The sequence below is a fragment of the Ranitomeya variabilis genome, chromosome 2, assembly GCF_051348905.1.
Source record: "Ranitomeya variabilis isolate aRanVar5 chromosome 2, aRanVar5.hap1, whole genome shotgun sequence".
In the NCBI taxonomy this organism is placed as follows: Eukaryota; Metazoa; Chordata; class Amphibia; order Anura; family Dendrobatidae; genus Ranitomeya; species Ranitomeya variabilis.
This window is the reverse complement of record NC_135233.1, coordinates 387,656,104-387,674,450: the sequence shown is the minus strand read 5'-3', so window position 1 is coordinate 387,674,450 and position 18,347 is coordinate 387,656,104. Positions and strand designations below refer to the sequence as shown.

Genomic DNA, 18,347 nt, shown 5'->3' with positions numbered 1-18,347 from the left:
TTTAGTTTAATACTTGTGGATTTAGCAGCACACAAGAGTGTTTCTTTCATTTCCTTGTGATGGTAAATAAAAACTAAAAGCACGTGTTCCTTGGAAGGGAGTTGAGCTCCCAAAAATTCACCACCAGGCACCTTTTCAAGTAACCAAATTCCCTTTCTAGTACTCTTTTTCAGTTAAACTACCCGCAAAACATAATTGAAACACAACATACACATTAGTGTGATGTCGATGATACATTTTCATGAATTTCGGTACTTTCAGATAAAAGTGATCAATGTGTGCAACCTCTAAATATTAATTCATTTCGCTAAAATTTTTTACATGGATCCTTTAGATGACTTAGACCAAGGATTCAAGCAAAGTCATATGAAAATCATAACTTCGGAAAAATGAAACACCCTACTGTACACTGACACTATATACAGAGCTCCTGTGTATAATGTCACTGGTGATCCCTGTATTACCTATACACTCACACTATATACAGAACTCCTGTGTATAATATCACCAGTGGTAATATTAGTGTTATTAGTATTGTGGTTTTTATTAATGATCAGTATTGTAATACTCTCACTATATGGTGGTCATGATTTGGTGGTATTTCTCTTGTATGTGGTAGTATGTGGTCACTATGTGGTGGTAATATATGGTCTGGTCGCGGTGTGGCAGTTTTTGTCTCCTGTATGTGGTATTATTTGGTCACTGTGTGGTCTGGTCATAGTGTGGCGGTATTTGTCCACTGTATCGGATATTATTCGGTCACTATGTGGTGGTAATAAGTGGTCTGGTCATGGTGTGACAGTACTTGTTCCTTTGTATGTGGTATTATTGGTTTTGGTATAGGGGATTGTGTTGTGTATGGAGGTCACTTGTTCTCTCTGATATTAATTAGGGGGACATTCTTTATTCCCAATGTGGATAAAATACTTGGATGTTTAATCCCTCCCTGTCCTGTGACTATTACACAGTAGCAAATAGGCACTTACAGGGGTTCTACGGTGACACCAAGTAATCACATGTTCTAAGGCCATGTTCACACATTCAGTGTTTGGTCAGTATTTTTTTTGTCTAAGGCCATGTTCACACCATCAGTATTTGGTCAGTATTTTACCTCAGTATTTGTAAGCCAAAACCAGGAGTAGAACAATCAGAGGAAAAGTATAACAGAAACACGTCACCACTTTTGTAATTATCACCCACTTCTGATTTTGTCTTACAAATACTGAACGTGTGAACGTGGACAAAGGATAAGTTATAGATTGGTGGGGGCCCGACTGCTGGGACCTGCACTGATCTGCAGAATGTGAACTCTTATCCCCATTAGTATGGAGCGGCATGTATGACTTGACCACTGACCTATTCATTCCCTAAGGGGCTGCACTTGGCTTTTTCGGGAAGTCCCCAAAGAGGGTGAATGGAGCTGCGGTCAGACATCCCATCTGCTGCTCCGTTTTAAAATGGGGATAAAAGTGTCCTGTCAGGCATAAAAGTTCCCCATTCTTCTTTTCAATGGTCTGATTCCACCGATCATTAAGTTATCACCTCCCTAACCTGTGGATAGCACCCTTTAATTAGAATTACCATAATTGTGCATCCCAGTTATGGTGGCGCACAGTAGATGTGCAGCAGTCGCCTGTGTTTTACAGTCGATGTTCCACTATATCGGGGATAACGGCTAAGTTATTTGCATATAGCTGTAGGGTGGGCCTCTAGGGTCAATACACCCTATGGGCCCCAGACACCCCAGTCCAACCCTGGGGACCAGGCTTAGGACTAGGCTTGAGACCAGGATTAGTGTTAAGTCTAGGCTTGGGACCAGTGCTATGTTTAGGGCTAGGCTTCTGACCAGGGTTAGTGTTAGATTTGGTACCAGGATTAGTGTTAGATTTAGGTCTAGGCTTGGTAGTTATGTTAGTTTTAGGTCTATGCTTGGGACTAGTGTTAGAGTTAGGTTTAGGGCTAGGCTTCGGCCAGTGTTAGGTTTAGGTCTAGGCTTGGGACCAGTGTTTAGTGTTTTTTAGAACGGCTTCACATCTATGTTGCACAGAGTCACCATCTTCTGCCCCGCTCACCCGTTATTCCAGCCCAGGATGCTCAGCTGACATCCCACAATCTTTTGGCATTTGTTGGCTTTGCCTCAGAAACGGCATTTTTGATGTCGCCCCACAAGTGTCTATCGGATTAAGGTCCGGGCATTGGGCCAGCCGCTCCATAACATCGATTTTGTCGGACTGGAGCCAAGATTTTGCTCGTTTACTGGTGCGTTTAGTGTCATTGTCTTGTTGAAACCCCCATTACAAGGGCATATCCTCTTCAGTGTAAGGCAACATGACCTCTTCAAGTGTTTTAATATCTGCAGACTGGTCCATGATCCCTGGTATGCAGTAAATAGGTCCGGCACCGTAGTAAGAGAAACCTGCCCACATCATGATGCTTCACCACCATGCTTCACTGTGTGCAGGGTGTATTGCGGCTGAATGCAGAGTTTGGAGGTCGTCTGATGAACGAACTGTCTGCAACCATTGCACCCAAAAAGAACAATTTTACTTTTCATCAGTCACAAAATGTTTCTCCATTTCTCTTTAGGCCAGTTGATGTGTTCTGTGGCAGATTGTACCCGCTTCAGTACATGTCTCTTTATTAACAGTGGGACCCTGCTGGGACTTCTTACTAAGAGATCAGCGTCACACAGACGTCTTCTACCTGTCACAGTCTTCACAGGTAACATGAGGCTGTCTGTGGTCATCCTGGAGCCAATCGTTGGCTGAGCCTTTGCCATTCTTCCATCATTAAAATGGTCGTCTTCCTTTTTCCTCCACGTCTCTCCGGTTTGGCTTTCCATTATAAAGCATTGGAGATCATTGTAGCTGAACAGCCGATCATTGTCTGCACTGTTTTATAAGTTTTACCTTCTCCAATGAACTTTTTAATCACCGTACGCTGTTCTTCTGAACAATGTCTCGCACACCCCATATTTCTCAGGCTTTCAAGGAGAAATGCATGTACAACGTCCCGGTTTCCCCCTTATATAAGGGCCACCGGATTCACCCCTGTGTCTTCACAGAATGATTGACCGCACTGATTGATCTCCACACTGATATTACTGTGAACACACCGACTTTCAATTACTTATTCTAATACATGGACTCAGAAACCTGCAGGTCATGAATGTGGAGTCTGGGAGTTTTCTTAGAATCTCCTGCACCAGTTGGTAAATTGTGTGACTTGTGGTGATAGAATTTATACCAAAACCAGCGATTAATCTGGTTAGTCCTATTGGACTGCTGGTATTTTGAACACCACTCGACCATTCGACGTGTTATGTGCCATACGTGTTTTTTCTATTTCTTGTGGGTGGATTATTAGATCCTCCAGACGTTCGCATTAGGTGCAGGATCCACTATTAGATTATGACAGAAGAGTATGGAGGTGAGGAGCATGCTGGGGCAATATTGACACTGCCTGTCATGCCATCTGTTAGACTTCGGCCTATGCAGTTCTGCGCTGATGGCATCGTCTGCCACAACTTGGTGAATGGCGTTGCTCGCCTCCGATCCTCCATCGTCACCATCTGTTCTGACCGGGATTTTCTGCACCAGCGCACAAACAAGCAGCATGGAAAGCTGGGCACGTGCAGAGGTGGGAGAGCTGCCAGCTCCTGGCGCTGTCCGGGCACACGACAGTCATCTGTCAGGGTAACATGGAAACTGGGGGCAGCCGATCACCCGGCTGACAATGCACAGTGACGACAATGGCGGCCAAACAAATATTTATGTGAGCAGTGGGCGATATTTACCCAGCGCCGCTCGTCTCGCACAATGACCTAATTGGTTATTCCAACCAGCAGTCCCATGTAACGTCCCCGTCAGGGCAAGACATACCATTGGTGCAACCGGTGCCGCTGCACAGGGGCCCGGGAGCGAAGTCCAACTCCAAGGCCTCTTCTATTACAGACACATAAAGGGAGCATTATATGGAGCTAGTGGACTGCAGGGGGGGGGGGGCCCATTCATGATGTATGAAATATTAACCCTGAAAATATCAGTTGTTTTCTCCTGTCCAATCCTGTTCTGCCTTTGTGGCAATCCAGAGGTGTAATGGCAGACCCATAAACAGCTGCCACCCTCTATGGGCACTATTGGGGCGAGCGCCCTGATTCCACCCTGTCTCCCCACCCAGGTAATGTTGGATCCCCGTCCCTGTCTGCAGCTCATTGCCAGCCCTGTCGATAATCATCCTGCCACCTCTCGTCTGCGGCTTGTTTGCTTTCCTCAGCTTACGCTTGGCCGGATTAGAACAGATTACAGATGGCAGCAAAGGCGATAAGAGACAACAAGCACTGCGATATGGAGACTGCAAATGTGAGCTCGGGGCACAACACTGCGCTGAGTCTTACTGATTTATTTCTGAGAAAATTAGGGTAGGGCAGCGTGGTCGCAGTGTCACCCCGATAATACGTGTGCGCAGGCGATGGTACAGATTACACGTGTTGTGTGTTTTTACACTTGTAGATGCAAGGTGAACACTGCACCGTGGACCTAGGCGACACCTGCGCCATCACACCAGCATAAATCAGGAGGTTCTCGACGTTGCAGATTGTCCAGCCGAAGTTGAAGCCAAATTTTTGATAAGTGAAGGGACCTGATTAGAAATGACAGTTGCAGCCACTTGGCCATCATTATCGGGGAGGACGTGGGCGTGTAAACCCATGTAATCTCTGCACATGTGTCCCAGCCGCTCCCTGATTCAGATCCTGGAGGCAGAGACATCAGGACACAGAAAGCGACAGCGCATCCCGGCAGTCACTCAATGTAGAAGAGACCAGATCCTGCAAACAGTGGGTCCCGATTTACAATCGCATCTCCCCAATCTCTAGAATAGACCTGGGTCTGAGGATGACGTCCTAATTTACAATCTCGTCTGCCAATCTCTGGATTAGACCTGAACCTGCACAAAGTCTTGACAATCTCATCTTCCAAATTAGGAATAGAACTGGTTTTATAGACAGAAGGCCCTGAAAGTCCCATTTTCTAATATCTGGAGTAGACCTGGATCCGCGGATAGAGGGTCCTGACGATCTTGTCTTCTAAACTCTGAAATATACCTGGATCCACGGATAGAGGGTCCTGATGATCTCATCTTCTAATATCTGGAATACACCTGGATCCACGGATAGAAGGTCCTGACGATCTCGTCTTCTAATCTCTGGAATACATCTGGATCCATGGATAGAGGGTCTTGACGATCTCATCTTCTAATCTCTGGAATACATCTGGATCCGTGGATAGAGGGTCCTGACGATCTCGTCTTCTAATCTCTGGAATAAATCTGGATCTGTGGATAGAGGCTCCTAACGATTTCATCTTCTAATCGCTGGAATACATCTGGATGCGCGGTTAGAGGGTCCTGACGATCTCATCTTCTAATCTCTGGAATACATCTGGATCCGTCGATTGAGGGTCCTAACGATCTAAACTTCTTGTCTCTGGAATACATCCAGATCCGGGAATAGAGGGTCCTGACAATCTCGTCTTCTAATCTCTGGAATACATCTGGATCAGCGGATAGAAGGTCCTGACGATCTCATCTTCTAATCTCTGCAATACATCCGGATCTGTGAATAGAGGGTCCTGACAATCTCGTCTTCTAATCTCTGGAATACATTTGGTTCCACGGATTGAGGGTCCTGACGATCTCGTATTCTAATCTCTGGAATATATCTCGATCTGCGGATAGAAGGTCCTGACGATCTCATCTTCTAATCTCTGGAATACATCCGGATCTGTGAATAGAGGGTCCTGACAATCTCGTCTTCTAATCTCTGGAATACATTTGGTTCCACTGATTGAGGGTCCTGACGATCTCGTATTCTAATCTCTGGAATATATCTCGATCTGTGGATAGAGGGTCCTGACGATCTCATCTTCTAATATCTGGAACATATCCCGATCTGCAGATAGAAGGTCCTGACAATCTTGTCTTCTCAGTCTTCCCAACAGATTGGATCTCTAAATTTCTCCAGACACCAATGTTTCTCCCATCTCCAGGTACAGGGAATATTCCAGTTGACATGGTTGATCCTCTCTGGGATGATCAGTTATCCTCCATGTTGCCGGCCATGAATCTCTCGTCCGCTGTTCCCGTGACCCCTGCCTCCGCCCCTTTGGTTACTGTGTCCAATGTTCCCTACTTGGTGACAGAAGTGTTGACAGCGATCATCTCTGTGGTGGGCAACACTCTTATATGCCTGGCGATTATAAATGACCGTAGGCTCCGCACCGTCACCAACAACTTCCTGCTGTCTCTAGCCGCTGCGGACATGCTGGTGGGAGCCGTGGCCATCCCTTGTGCCATCATGCTGGACCTGGGCATAGCTCGCTGCAGTCTGTTCTCCTGCTTACTCATGCTCTGCAACCTCATGACATTTTCTTTGGCGTCCATCTTCGGACTTTTAGCCATAGCGGTAGAGCGCTACATCTCCATCTTATGCCCCTTCCATTACCGTTCTCTGGTCACGCCTCGAGCTTCCATAATAGTGATAATCTGTACTTGGATACTAGCGGCACTCACCGGTTTGATGCCGCTCATGGGATGGCGTAAATCATTCCCTCCCGAAAGCGAGTGCCTCTTCAGTAGCCTCATCTCAGAGTCTTACATGGTTTACTTGATATTTTTTGGCTGTGTGATCCCACCGCTGGTCACCATGCTTGTGCTCTACGCCCGAATCTTCCTGGAAATTCGGAGGCAGATCCGCCAGATTGCAGAATGGGCAGTGGACGTGAGCCGGAGGAGGAGGAGACGACGCATCGTGGTCAGGGAGTTCCGTATGGCCACCTCGCTGTTCATCGTCGTCTTCTGCTTCGTTGTCTGCTGGTTCCCCATTCATATCCTCAACGTTGTGCGACTCTTCTGCCCTCAGTGTTTGGTGCCCACGGACCTGGTGCTCACCGCTGTGATACTCTCTCACGCCAACTCTGCTATAAACCCCATTATTTATGTTTTTCGAATGAGAACTTTCCGACGGGCGATAGAAGCCACGCTGTCCTGCTCCTGTGGCACAAGCGCTGTGGGAAGCGTCACTGCGTCCAGCCTGGCAAAAGCTGCCCATGAACAGAGGGGCGAAGGTCAAATCAGGGATGTTCCTCTACCTGGCACCTAAACTTATTGGAAAAAATCTAAGCGAATAAAATCCTCTGGGTCCTTTTATCCTAACGCTGGATCTGAGACTGCAATGATTTCCTGATGGTCCCTTACTTGACCTCATGTAATCTTCTGTTTCTGAGCACCAAGAGGACCGTGCTATTCACACAGTCTGTATTGATGGGCTGAGTTTGGTGCTTCCCTGCAGCAGCCACGTCAGTCCGCACTGCAGTTCTGTCATTCTGTTCATGAAGCTGTCCACCAGATAAGGGACAGCACTACACAAGTTGACTATGAGGCTCCAGTGCTGTCATTTTTTACAAAATCCTCAGTAATATTGCAACTTGACCACTTGTGGTGGGTTTTGGAGGACGGTGGGAGTCACAGGGGGAGCTTTTGAGACCAATGATGTAATAATTAGTGATGAGCGAGCATGCTCGGGTGCTGAGTATCTTGGGTGTGCTCAAATATGTTCCGAGTCCCCGCGGCTGGATGATTTGTAGCGGTCTAAGAGCCGCAAAACATGCAGCCGCGGGGGACCCAAATATATTATTCGAGCAAGCATGAGATACTCGGATAACACCCAAGCACGCTCACTCATCACTAGTAATGTGACTGCAGTGAAATAAAAGGTGTTTAATGTCTATTAAAGATCATTATTACCGGTAAGTTACAGGGTATGTCCGCGAGGAGGAGGGGGCACATTACACCGGAAGATCAATGGGTGCTGGGTGCGGACCGCTCTGAGGCGCTGCTCAGCCGGCAGGTGAGGCTCCTGAACCGAGCGATCCATGGGGCATAGATAGATTTCTAGACAATCTGAGGCTCAGTACAAATATGGTAATAACAAGTCTGTTGTTTTATTACTTTTCTACAAAACTCTGGAAAAAAGAATTCGTATTTGTGTCGCCATATTGTAATAGCCAGAAGATTTACAGTTTTCTATCAGCGCTGTAACAGAGGTTCTTTTCTGTGACAAGTTGTAGTTTTCATTGCTATTTTTATGATACAACATATCAATCATTCGATGTAACTTTATCAATTTAGTATATTTGTATCAACCCACAGAATACTGTTTTATTTGCAAGTTTTACTATTGCACTAAAAGAAATCACTAATTTTTATTGGGGATGGTCGCTATTTGGAGACCATCTTTTTTCTTTCCAGTGTGAGGAATGATTTTTGTGTAATGAGCTGTAGAGTTTAGTGGTAGCATTTTATGATACATACAACTGATCAATCTTAAGCTAATTTTTTTATGAGGCGTCAGGAACAAACATTGCAGTTCACCATAGTTTTTCTAATATAGAAAAAGTTGTATATTTTGGGTTGATACAGATGTGGTGATACTAAAAACATCTTTTTTTTCGGGGGGGGGGGGAATAGAGCCCAGAGTAGTGATTGGCTGTCCCAGACAACCGCATAGAAAGCAAATAAGGTTGTGGTAAGGTAACACTGACCAGGGAAGTGGTGGCTGCAATCAGGATCTTTTATATCTCTGTATACAGGGATTTCCCCCTAGTGGTGGCTGCAGACAGGATCTTATCATGTATCTCTGTATACAGGGAGCTCCCCCCAGTGGAGGCTGCAGACAGGATCTTATGCATCTCTGAATACAGGGAGCTCCCCCTAGTGGAGGCTGCAGACAGGATTTTATCATGTATCTCTGTATACAGGGAGCTCCCCCTAGTGGTGGCTGCAGACAGGATCTTATCATATATCTCTGTATACAGGGAGCTTCCCCTAGTGGTGGGTGCAGACAGAATCTTATCATGTATCTCTGTTTACAGGGAGCTCCCCCTAGTGGTGGCTGCAGACAGGATCTTATATATCTCTGTATACAGTGAGCTTCCCCTAGTGGTGGCTGCAGACAGGATCTTATCATGTATCTCTGTATACAGGGAGCTCCCCCTAGTGGTGGATGCAGACAGGATATTATCATGTAGCTCTGTATATAGGGAGCTCCCCCTAGTGGTGGCTGCAGGCAGGATCTTATCATGTATCTCTGTATACAGGGAGCTCCCCCTAGTGGTGGCTGCAGACAGAACCTTATCATGTGTCTCTGTATACAGGGAGCTCCCCCTAGTGGTGGCTGCAGACAGGATCTTATGTATATCTGTATACAGGGAGCTCCCCCTAGTGGAGGTTTGGTCTATCACTGTGACTACAGTTAGTCCTCGGGTTACGACGGTCTCGAGTTACGTTGTTTTGTGGTTACGACGTTTTATACGACGCCTCATTCGGACTTACGTGGTTTTGCGTCGTAAGCCGAACTACGTGCAACTACGTGCAGCGGCGGAAGAATAGAGTCCAGTACTGTACACTGTACCCGGTTACACGAGGAAAACGAGTCTCCTGCACACCATAACACCCTTCATTATGGCTCCCAGACGTAAGCTAGACTCATCTGATACCAGTGCATCAAAGAAAAGGAAGGCCATCACCATGGAGGTGAAAGTGGATATCATAAAGCGATCTGATAAGGGGGAAACACCAACAGAAATTGGCAGGTCATTAGGACTTAGTCATTCATTATTAAACATACTGTACTGCACAATATTTTATTGTACCTATGTTTATTGATAATTATGTAGGGTACTGTGTTAGGGTAGGTGTTTGGATAGGCTGTGTTTGCAGTACTGTACTGTTATTATGGTACAGTACTGTATGAACGTATGGTCCGACTTACGTCGAAATTCGGTTTACGCCGCCGTGTAAGAACGGATCAACGTCGTAAGTCGAAGACTACCTGTATTAGCATTTTTTTCCTGACCCCAATGACATTCTTCCGTGTAGACAGACCCCCTCTCCAGAAACACAGCGAGTTGACATTTCAGATCTGCAGATTCTGTTTATTACAAAAACAAATAAAAATCAGAAGAAACACAGGCTCCCAAAAAGTCTGAAACAAAAAAAAAAAAAATGTATAAGACCCTAAAAATGGGAGAGTCCTCCGCGCTTCCACCTTTTGGGCATGAGCTAACATAGACAAAGTGAGAGGGTCGGGGCAATGCAGGTGGTGACGCCATCACTTTCCAGCCAGCAGCGGGTTCCTGAGCACCACTATGACGCTGTCTCCTCGCAGAAACATCTTGGAGATGTATCTGTCCTTGTTGACTGGCTTGGATTTCTTCTTTCCCTTGCCGCTCTTCGGGACCTCGGTCCACATTTCCTTAACATTTTCTAGGACCATGTTACAGTGCCTGCGTGGGAAAATGAAGGGCGGCATAAGAAGGAGAAACTATGGGGTGATCACTACCCGCTGGAGCCTGCAGGCACTCACCTGTCAAAGGCCTTCACCCTCCCCAGCAGCTTCTTGTTGTTCCTGCAGTTGATGAGCACCTGGGTGTTGTTCTTCACAGACTGTGTGAGCACCGACAGGGGCCCCGTGTTAAACTCCTCCTCCTCCCGCTTCTGCAGCTCATCAGGGGTCATCTCACTCTTCGGCTTGTTTAGGAGACTCCTGAAGGGAACAGAAAGTGAAGGAAGGTAAAATACATGTAAAATACGCAGAACGACCAGAAGTGGGCATCACAGAATATATCAGGTACCAGGCATGATATATCCCACCCTGTATATTACCTGGAGGGAATCGCCAAACCAAATCCCCCTCATAGACGATATGTGACATCCTCTACATCATACGGGGGTCTCATACACGATATATGGCATCCTCTACATCATACGGGGGTCTCATACACGATATATGGCATCCTCTACATTATACAGGGGTCTCATACACGATATTTGACATCCTCTACATTATACGGGGGTCCTATACACGATATGTGACATCCTCTACATTATACGGGGGTCCTATACACGATATGTGACATCCTCTACATTATTCGGGGGTCTCATACACGATATGTGACATCAAAGTTATACTGGGGTCCTATACACGATATATGACATCTATACATTATATGGGGGTCCCATACACGATATACAACATTCTCTACATTATACGGGGGTCTCATACACGATATACAACATCCTTACATTATACGGGGGTCTCATACACGATGTGATATCCTCTACATTATACGGGGGTCTCATACACGATATCTGACATCCTCTACATTATACGGGGTCTCATACACGATATACAACATCCTTACATTATACGGGGGTCTCATACACGATGTGATATCCTCTACATTATACGGGGGTCTCATACACAATAGATGACATCCTCTACATTATACGGGGGTCTCATACACGATATATGACATCCTCTACATTATACGGGGTCTCATACACGATATACAACATCCTTACATTATACGGGGGTCTCATACACAATGTGATATCCTCTACATTATATGGGGGTCTCATACACGATATACAACATCCTTACATTATACAGGGGTGTCATACACGATGTGATATTCTCTACATTATATAGACGTCTCATACACGATATATGGCATCCTCTACATTATACGGGGGTCTCGTACACGATATATGGCATCCTCTACATTATACAGGGGTCTCATACACGATATGTGACATTCTCTACATCATACGGGGGTCTCATACACGATATATGGTATCCTCTACATTATACGGGGGTCTCATACACGATATATGGCATCCTCTACATTATACAGGGGTCTCATACACGATATGTGACATTCTCTACATCATACGGGGGTCTCATACACGATATATGGTATCCTCTACATTATACGGGGGTCTCATACACGATATATGGCATCCTCTACATTATACAGGGGTCTCATACACGATATGTGACATCCTCTACATTATACGGGGGTCTCATACACGATATGTGACATCCTCTACATTATACGGGGGTCTCATACACGATATGCGACATCCTCTACATTATACAGGGGTCTCATACACAATAGATGACATCCTCTACATTATACGGGGGTCTCATACACGATATGTGACATCCTCTACATTATTCGGGGGTCTCATACACGATATGTGACATCATCAAAGTTATACTGGGGTCCTATACACGATATATGACATCTATACATTATACGGGGGTCCCATACACGATATACAACATTCTCTACATTATACGGGGGTCTCATACACGATATACAACATCCTTACATTATACGGGGGTCTCATACACGATGTGATATCCTCTACATTATATGGGGGTCTCATACACGATATCTGACATCCTCTACATTATACGGGGGTCTCATACACGATAGATGACATCCTCTATATTATACGGGGGTCTCATACACGATATCTGACATCCTCTACATTATACAGGGGTCTCATACACAATAGATGACATCCTCTACATTATACGGGGGTCTCATACACGATATCTGACATCCTCTACATTATACGGGGTCTCATACACGATATACAACATCCTTACATTATACGGGGGTCTCATACACGATGTGATATCCTCTACATTATACGGGGGTCTCATACACAATAGATGACATCCTCTACATTATACGGGGTCTCATACACGATATACAACATCCTTACATTATACGGGGGTCTCATGCACAATGTGATTTCCTCTACATTATACCGGGGTGTCATACACGATATATGACATCCTCTACATTATACGGGGGTCTCATACACAATGTGATATCCTCTACATTATATAGGGGGTTTCATACACGATATACAACATCCTTACATTATACGGGGGTGTCATACACGATGTGATATCCTCTACATTATATGGACGTCTCATACACGATATATGGCATCCTCTACATTATACGGGGGTCTCGTACACGATATATGGCATCCTCTACATTATACAGGGGTCTCATACACGATATGTGACATTCTCTACATTATACGGGGGTCTCATACACGATATGTGACATCCTCTACATTATACGGGGGTCTCATACACGATATGTGACATCCTCTACATTATACAGGGGTCTCATACACAATAGATGACATCCTCTACATTATACGGGGGTCTCATACACGATATGTGACATACTCTACATTATTCGGGGGTCTCATACACGATATGTGACATCATCAAAGTTATACTGGGGTCCTATACACGATATATATGACATCTATACATTATACGGGGGTCCCATACACGATATACAACATTCTCTACATTATACGGGGGTCTCATACACGATATACAACATTCTCTACATTATACGGGGGTCTCATACACGATATACAACATCCTTACATTATACGGGGGTCTCATGCACAATGTGATTTCCTCTACATTATACGGGGGTCTCATACACGATAGATGACATCCTCTACATTATACGGGGTCTCATCCACGATATTTAACATCCTCTACATTATACTGGGGTCCTATACACGATATATCACACTTCTACATTATACGGGGGTTCTATACACGATATATCACACTTCTACATTATACGGGGGTCCTATACACGATATATCACACTTCTACATTATACAGGGGTCTCATACAGAGCTACATCAGCTACACGGGTCACTCACATCTTTCCTTCTTCACGTTGTTCCGGCGATTCTCGCTATCCGGCAAAAGGACTTCCACTTCCGGGAGTCGCGGGGTCAGAGGACACACTTCCGCTCACTGTTGTCATAGTGACGGCTCACTGTAGAATAAGAATTATACATACGAAAGAATGGCGCCTCCCTCCAACAATGAGACAGCCGCATAGAGCAAACACAGTAAAGTGTCTGCTGCCGGGAGACACCGGAGGAAAAGCGGGACATAGATGGAAATATAGGGGCCACATAGAAAAGAGCAGATTTAGGGGCAGTATAGATGTATATAGAGGAGATGTGCAGATATCGGGGGCAGTATAGATGTATATAGAGGAGATGTACAGATATCGGGGGCAGTATAGATGTATATAGAGGAGATGTGCAGATATCGGGGCAGTATAGATGTATATAGAGGAGATGTGCAGATATCGGGGGCAGTATAGATGTATATAGAGGAGATGTGCAGATATCGGGGGCAGTATAGATGTATATAGAGGAGATGTGCAGATATCGGGGGCAGTATAGATGTATATAGAGGAGATGTGCAGATATCGGGGGCAGTATAGATGTATATAGAGGAGATGTGCAGATATCGGGGCAGTATAGATGTATATAGAGGAGATGTGCAGATATCGGGGGCAGTATAGATGTATATAGAGGAGATGTGCAGATATCGGGGGCAGTATAGATGTATATAGAGGAGATGTACAGATATTGGGGGCAGTGTAGATGTATATAGAGGAGATGTACAGATATCGGGGCAGTATAGATGTATATAGAGGAGATGTGCAGATATCGGGGGCAGTATAGATGTATATAGAGGAGATGTACAGATATCGGGGCAGTATAGATGTATATAGAGGAGATGTGCAGATATCGGGGGCAGTATAGATGTATATAGAGGAGATGTGCAGATATCGGGGGCAGTATAGATGTATATAGAGATGTGCAGATATCGGGGGCAGTATAGATGTATATAGAGGAGATGTGCAGATATTGGGGCAGTATAGATGTATATAGAGGAGATGTGCAGATATCGGGGGCAGTGTAGATGTATATAGAGGAGATGTACAGATATCGGGGGCAGTATAGATGTACATAGAGGAGATGTGCAGATATCGGGGGCAGTATAGATGTATATAGAGGAGATGTGCAGATATCGGGGGCAGTATAGATGTATATAGAGGAGATATGCAGATATCGGGGGCAGTGTAGATGTATATAGAGGAGATATACAGATAGCGGGGCAGTATAGATGTATATAGAGGAGATATACAGATATCGGGGCAGTATAGATGTATATAGAGGAGATGTGCAGATATCGGGGGCAGTATAGATGTATATAGAGGAGATGTGCAGATATCGGGGGCAGTATAGATGTATATAGAGATGTGCAGATATCGGGGGCAGTGTAGATGTATATAGAGGAGATGTACAGATATCGGGGGCAGTATAGATGTATATAGAGGAGATGTGCAGATATCGGGGGCAGTATAGCTGTATATAGAGGAGATGTACAGATATCGGCGGCAGTGTAGATGTATATAGAGGAGATGTACAGATATCGGGGGCAGTATAGATGTATATAGAGGAGATGTACAGATATGGGGGGCTGTACAGATGTATATAGAGGAGATGTGCAGATATCGGGGCAGTATAGATGTATATAGAGGAGATGTGCAGATATCGGGGTCAGTATACATGTATATAGAGGAGATGTGCAGATATCGGGGCAGTATAGATGTATATAGAGGAGATGTGCAGATATCGGGGGCAGTATAGATGTATGTAGAGGAGATGTGCAGATATCGGGGCAGTATAGATGTATATAGAGGAGATGTGCAGATATCGGGGGCAGTATAGATGTATATAGAGGAGATGTGCAGATATCGGGGGCAGTGTAGATGTATATAGAGGAGATGTGCAGATATTGGGGGCAGTATAGATGTATATAGAGGATATGTGCAGATATCGGGGGCAGTGTAGATGTATATAGAGGAGATATACAGATATCGGGGCAGTATAGATGTATATAGAGATGTGCAGATATCGGGGGCAGTATAGATGTATATAGAGGAGATGTGCAGATATTGGGGCAGTATAGATGTATATAGAGGAGATGTGCAGATATCGGGGGCAGTGTAGATGTATATAGAGGAGATATACAGATATCGGGGCAGTATAGATGTATATAGAGGAGATGTGCAGATATCGGGGGCAGTATAGATGTATATAGAGGAGATGTGCAGATATCGGGGGCAGTATAGATGTATATAGAGGAGATGTGCAGATATCGGGGGCAGTGTAGATGTATATAGAGGAGATGTACAGATATCGGGGGCAGTATAGATGTATATAGAGGAGATGTGCAGATATCGGGGGCAGTATAGATGTATATAGAGGAGATGTACAGATATCGGGGGCAGTATAGATGTATGTAGAGGAGATGTACAGATATCGGGAGCAGTATAGATGTATATAGAGGAGATGTGCAGATATCGGGGCAGTATAGATGTATATAGAGGAGATGTACAGATATGGGGGGCAGTATAGCTGTATATAGAGGAGATGTACAGATATCGGGGGCAGTGTAGATGTATATAGAGGAGATGTGCAGATATCGGGGGCAGTATAGATGTATATAGAGGAGATGTACAGATATCGGGGCAGTATAGATGTATATAGAGGAGATGTACAGATATCTGGGGCAGTGTAGATGTATATAGAGGAGATGTACAGATATCGGGGGCAGTATAGATGTATATAGAGGAGATGTACAGATATGGGGGGGCAGTACAGATGTATATAGAGGAGATGTGCAGATATCGGGGGCAGTATAGATGTATATAGAGGAGATGTGCAGATATCGGGGGCAGTATAGATGTATATAGAGGAGATGTGCAGATATCGGGGGCAGTGTAGATGTATATAGAGGAGATATACAGATATCGGCGCAGTATAGATGTATATAGAGGAGATGTGCAGATATCGGGGGCAGTATAGATGTATATAGAGGAGATGTACAGATATCGGGGGCAGTGTAGATGTATATAGAGGAGATATACAGATATCGGGAGCAGTGTAGATGTATATAGAGGAGATTTACAGATATCGGGGGCAGTATAGATGTATATAGAGGAGATGTGCAGATATCGGGGTCAGTATAGATGTATATAGAGGAGATGTACATATATCGGGGCAGTATAGATGTATATAGAGGAGATGTACAGATATGGGGGGCAGTATAGATGTATATAGAGGAGATATACAGATATCGGGGGCAGTGTAGATGTATATAGAGGAGATGTACAGATATCGGGGCAGTATAGATGTTTATAGAGGAGATGTGCAGATATCGGGCAGTGTAGATGTATATAGAGGAGATGTGCAGATATCGGGGGCAGTATAGATGTATATAGAGGAGATGTACAGATATCGGGGGCAGTATAGATGTATGTAGAGGAGATGTACAGATATCGGGGGCAGTATAGATGTATATAGAGGAGATGTACAGATATGGGGGGCAGTATAGATGTATATAGAGGAGATGTGCAGATATCAGGGGCAGTATAGATGTATATAGAGGAGATGTGCAGATATCGGGGGCAGTATAGATGTATATAGAGGAGATGTGCAGATATCGGGGGCAGTATAGATGTATATAGAGGAGATGTGCAGATATCGGGGGCAGTGTAGATGCATATAGAGGAGATGTACAGATATCGGCGGCAGTATAGATGTATATAGATGAGATGTACAGATATCGGCGGCAGTATAGATGTATATAGAGGAGATGTACAGATATCGGGGCAGTATAGATGTATATAGAGATGTGCAGATATCGGGGGCACTATAGATGTATATAGAGGAGATGTACAGATATCGGGGCAGTATAGATGTATATAGAGGAGACGTACAGATATCAGGGCAGTATAGATGTATATAAAGGAGATGTACAGATATCGGGGGCAGTATAGATGTATATAGGAGATGTACAGATATCGGGGGCAGTATAGATGTATATAGAGGAGATGTACAGATATCGGGGCAGTATAGATGTATATGGAGGAGATGTACAGATATCGGGGGCAGTGTAGATGTATATAGAGATGTACAGATATCGGGGGCAGTATAGATGTATATAGAGGAGATGTACAGATATCGGGGCAGTATAGATGTATATAGAGGAGATGTACAGATATGGGGGGCAGTATAGCTGTATATAGAGGAGATGTACAGATATCGGCGGCAGTATAGATGTATATAGATGAGATGTGCAGATATCGGGGGCAGTGTAGATGTATATAGAGGAGATGTGCAGATATCGGGGCAGTATAGATGTATATAGAGGAGATGTGCAGATATCGGGGCAGTATAGATGTATATAGAGGAGATGTACAGATATCGGGGGCAGTATAGATGTATATAGAGGAGATGTGCAGATATCGGGGGCAGTATAGATGTATATAGAGGAGATGTGCAGATATCGGGGGCAGTATAGATGTATATAGAGGAGATGTGCAGATATGGGGGGCAGTACAGATGTATATAGAGGAGATGTGCAGATATCGGGGGCAGTATAGATGTATATAGAGGAGATGTGCAGATATCGGGGGCAGTGTAGATGTATATAGAGGAGATATACAGATATCGGCGCAGTATAGATGTATATAGAGGAGATGTGCAGATATCGGGGGCAGTATAGATGTATATAGAGG

At 44.7% G+C, this 18,347-nt stretch overlaps 1 protein-coding gene and 1 pseudogene across 1 annotated transcript; one reads left to right on the top strand and one right to left on the bottom strand.

Annotated features, from left to right (window-relative positions):
- Positions 1–6,070: 6,070 nt before the first annotated feature.
- On the top strand, positions 6,071–7,165 carry LOC143803815 (adenosine receptor A1 pseudogene; annotated as a pseudogene).
- A 2,806-nt stretch (positions 7,166–9,971) lies between these two features.
- On the bottom strand, positions 9,972–13,724 carry SNRPD2 (small nuclear ribonucleoprotein D2 polypeptide). Its single transcript, XM_077286418.1, has 3 exons — positions 13,618–13,724; positions 10,424–10,603; positions 9,972–10,343 (listed from the first exon to the last, which is right to left on the bottom strand). Coding segments are annotated over exons 1-3 (357 nt in total). The 5' UTR covers positions 13,620–13,724; the 3' UTR covers positions 9,972–10,168.
- Between the last annotated feature and the right edge of the window lie 4,623 nt (positions 13,725–18,347).

What these genes read in the sequence shown, in the direction of transcription:
- SNRPD2 (XM_077286418.1), bottom strand. An exon ending in AGGGTGAAGGCCTTTGACAG is followed by an intron (nt 10,344 to 10,423) that starts GTGAGTGCCTGC and finishes TTTCCCACGCAG; the next exon opens with GCACTGTAACATGGTCCTAG.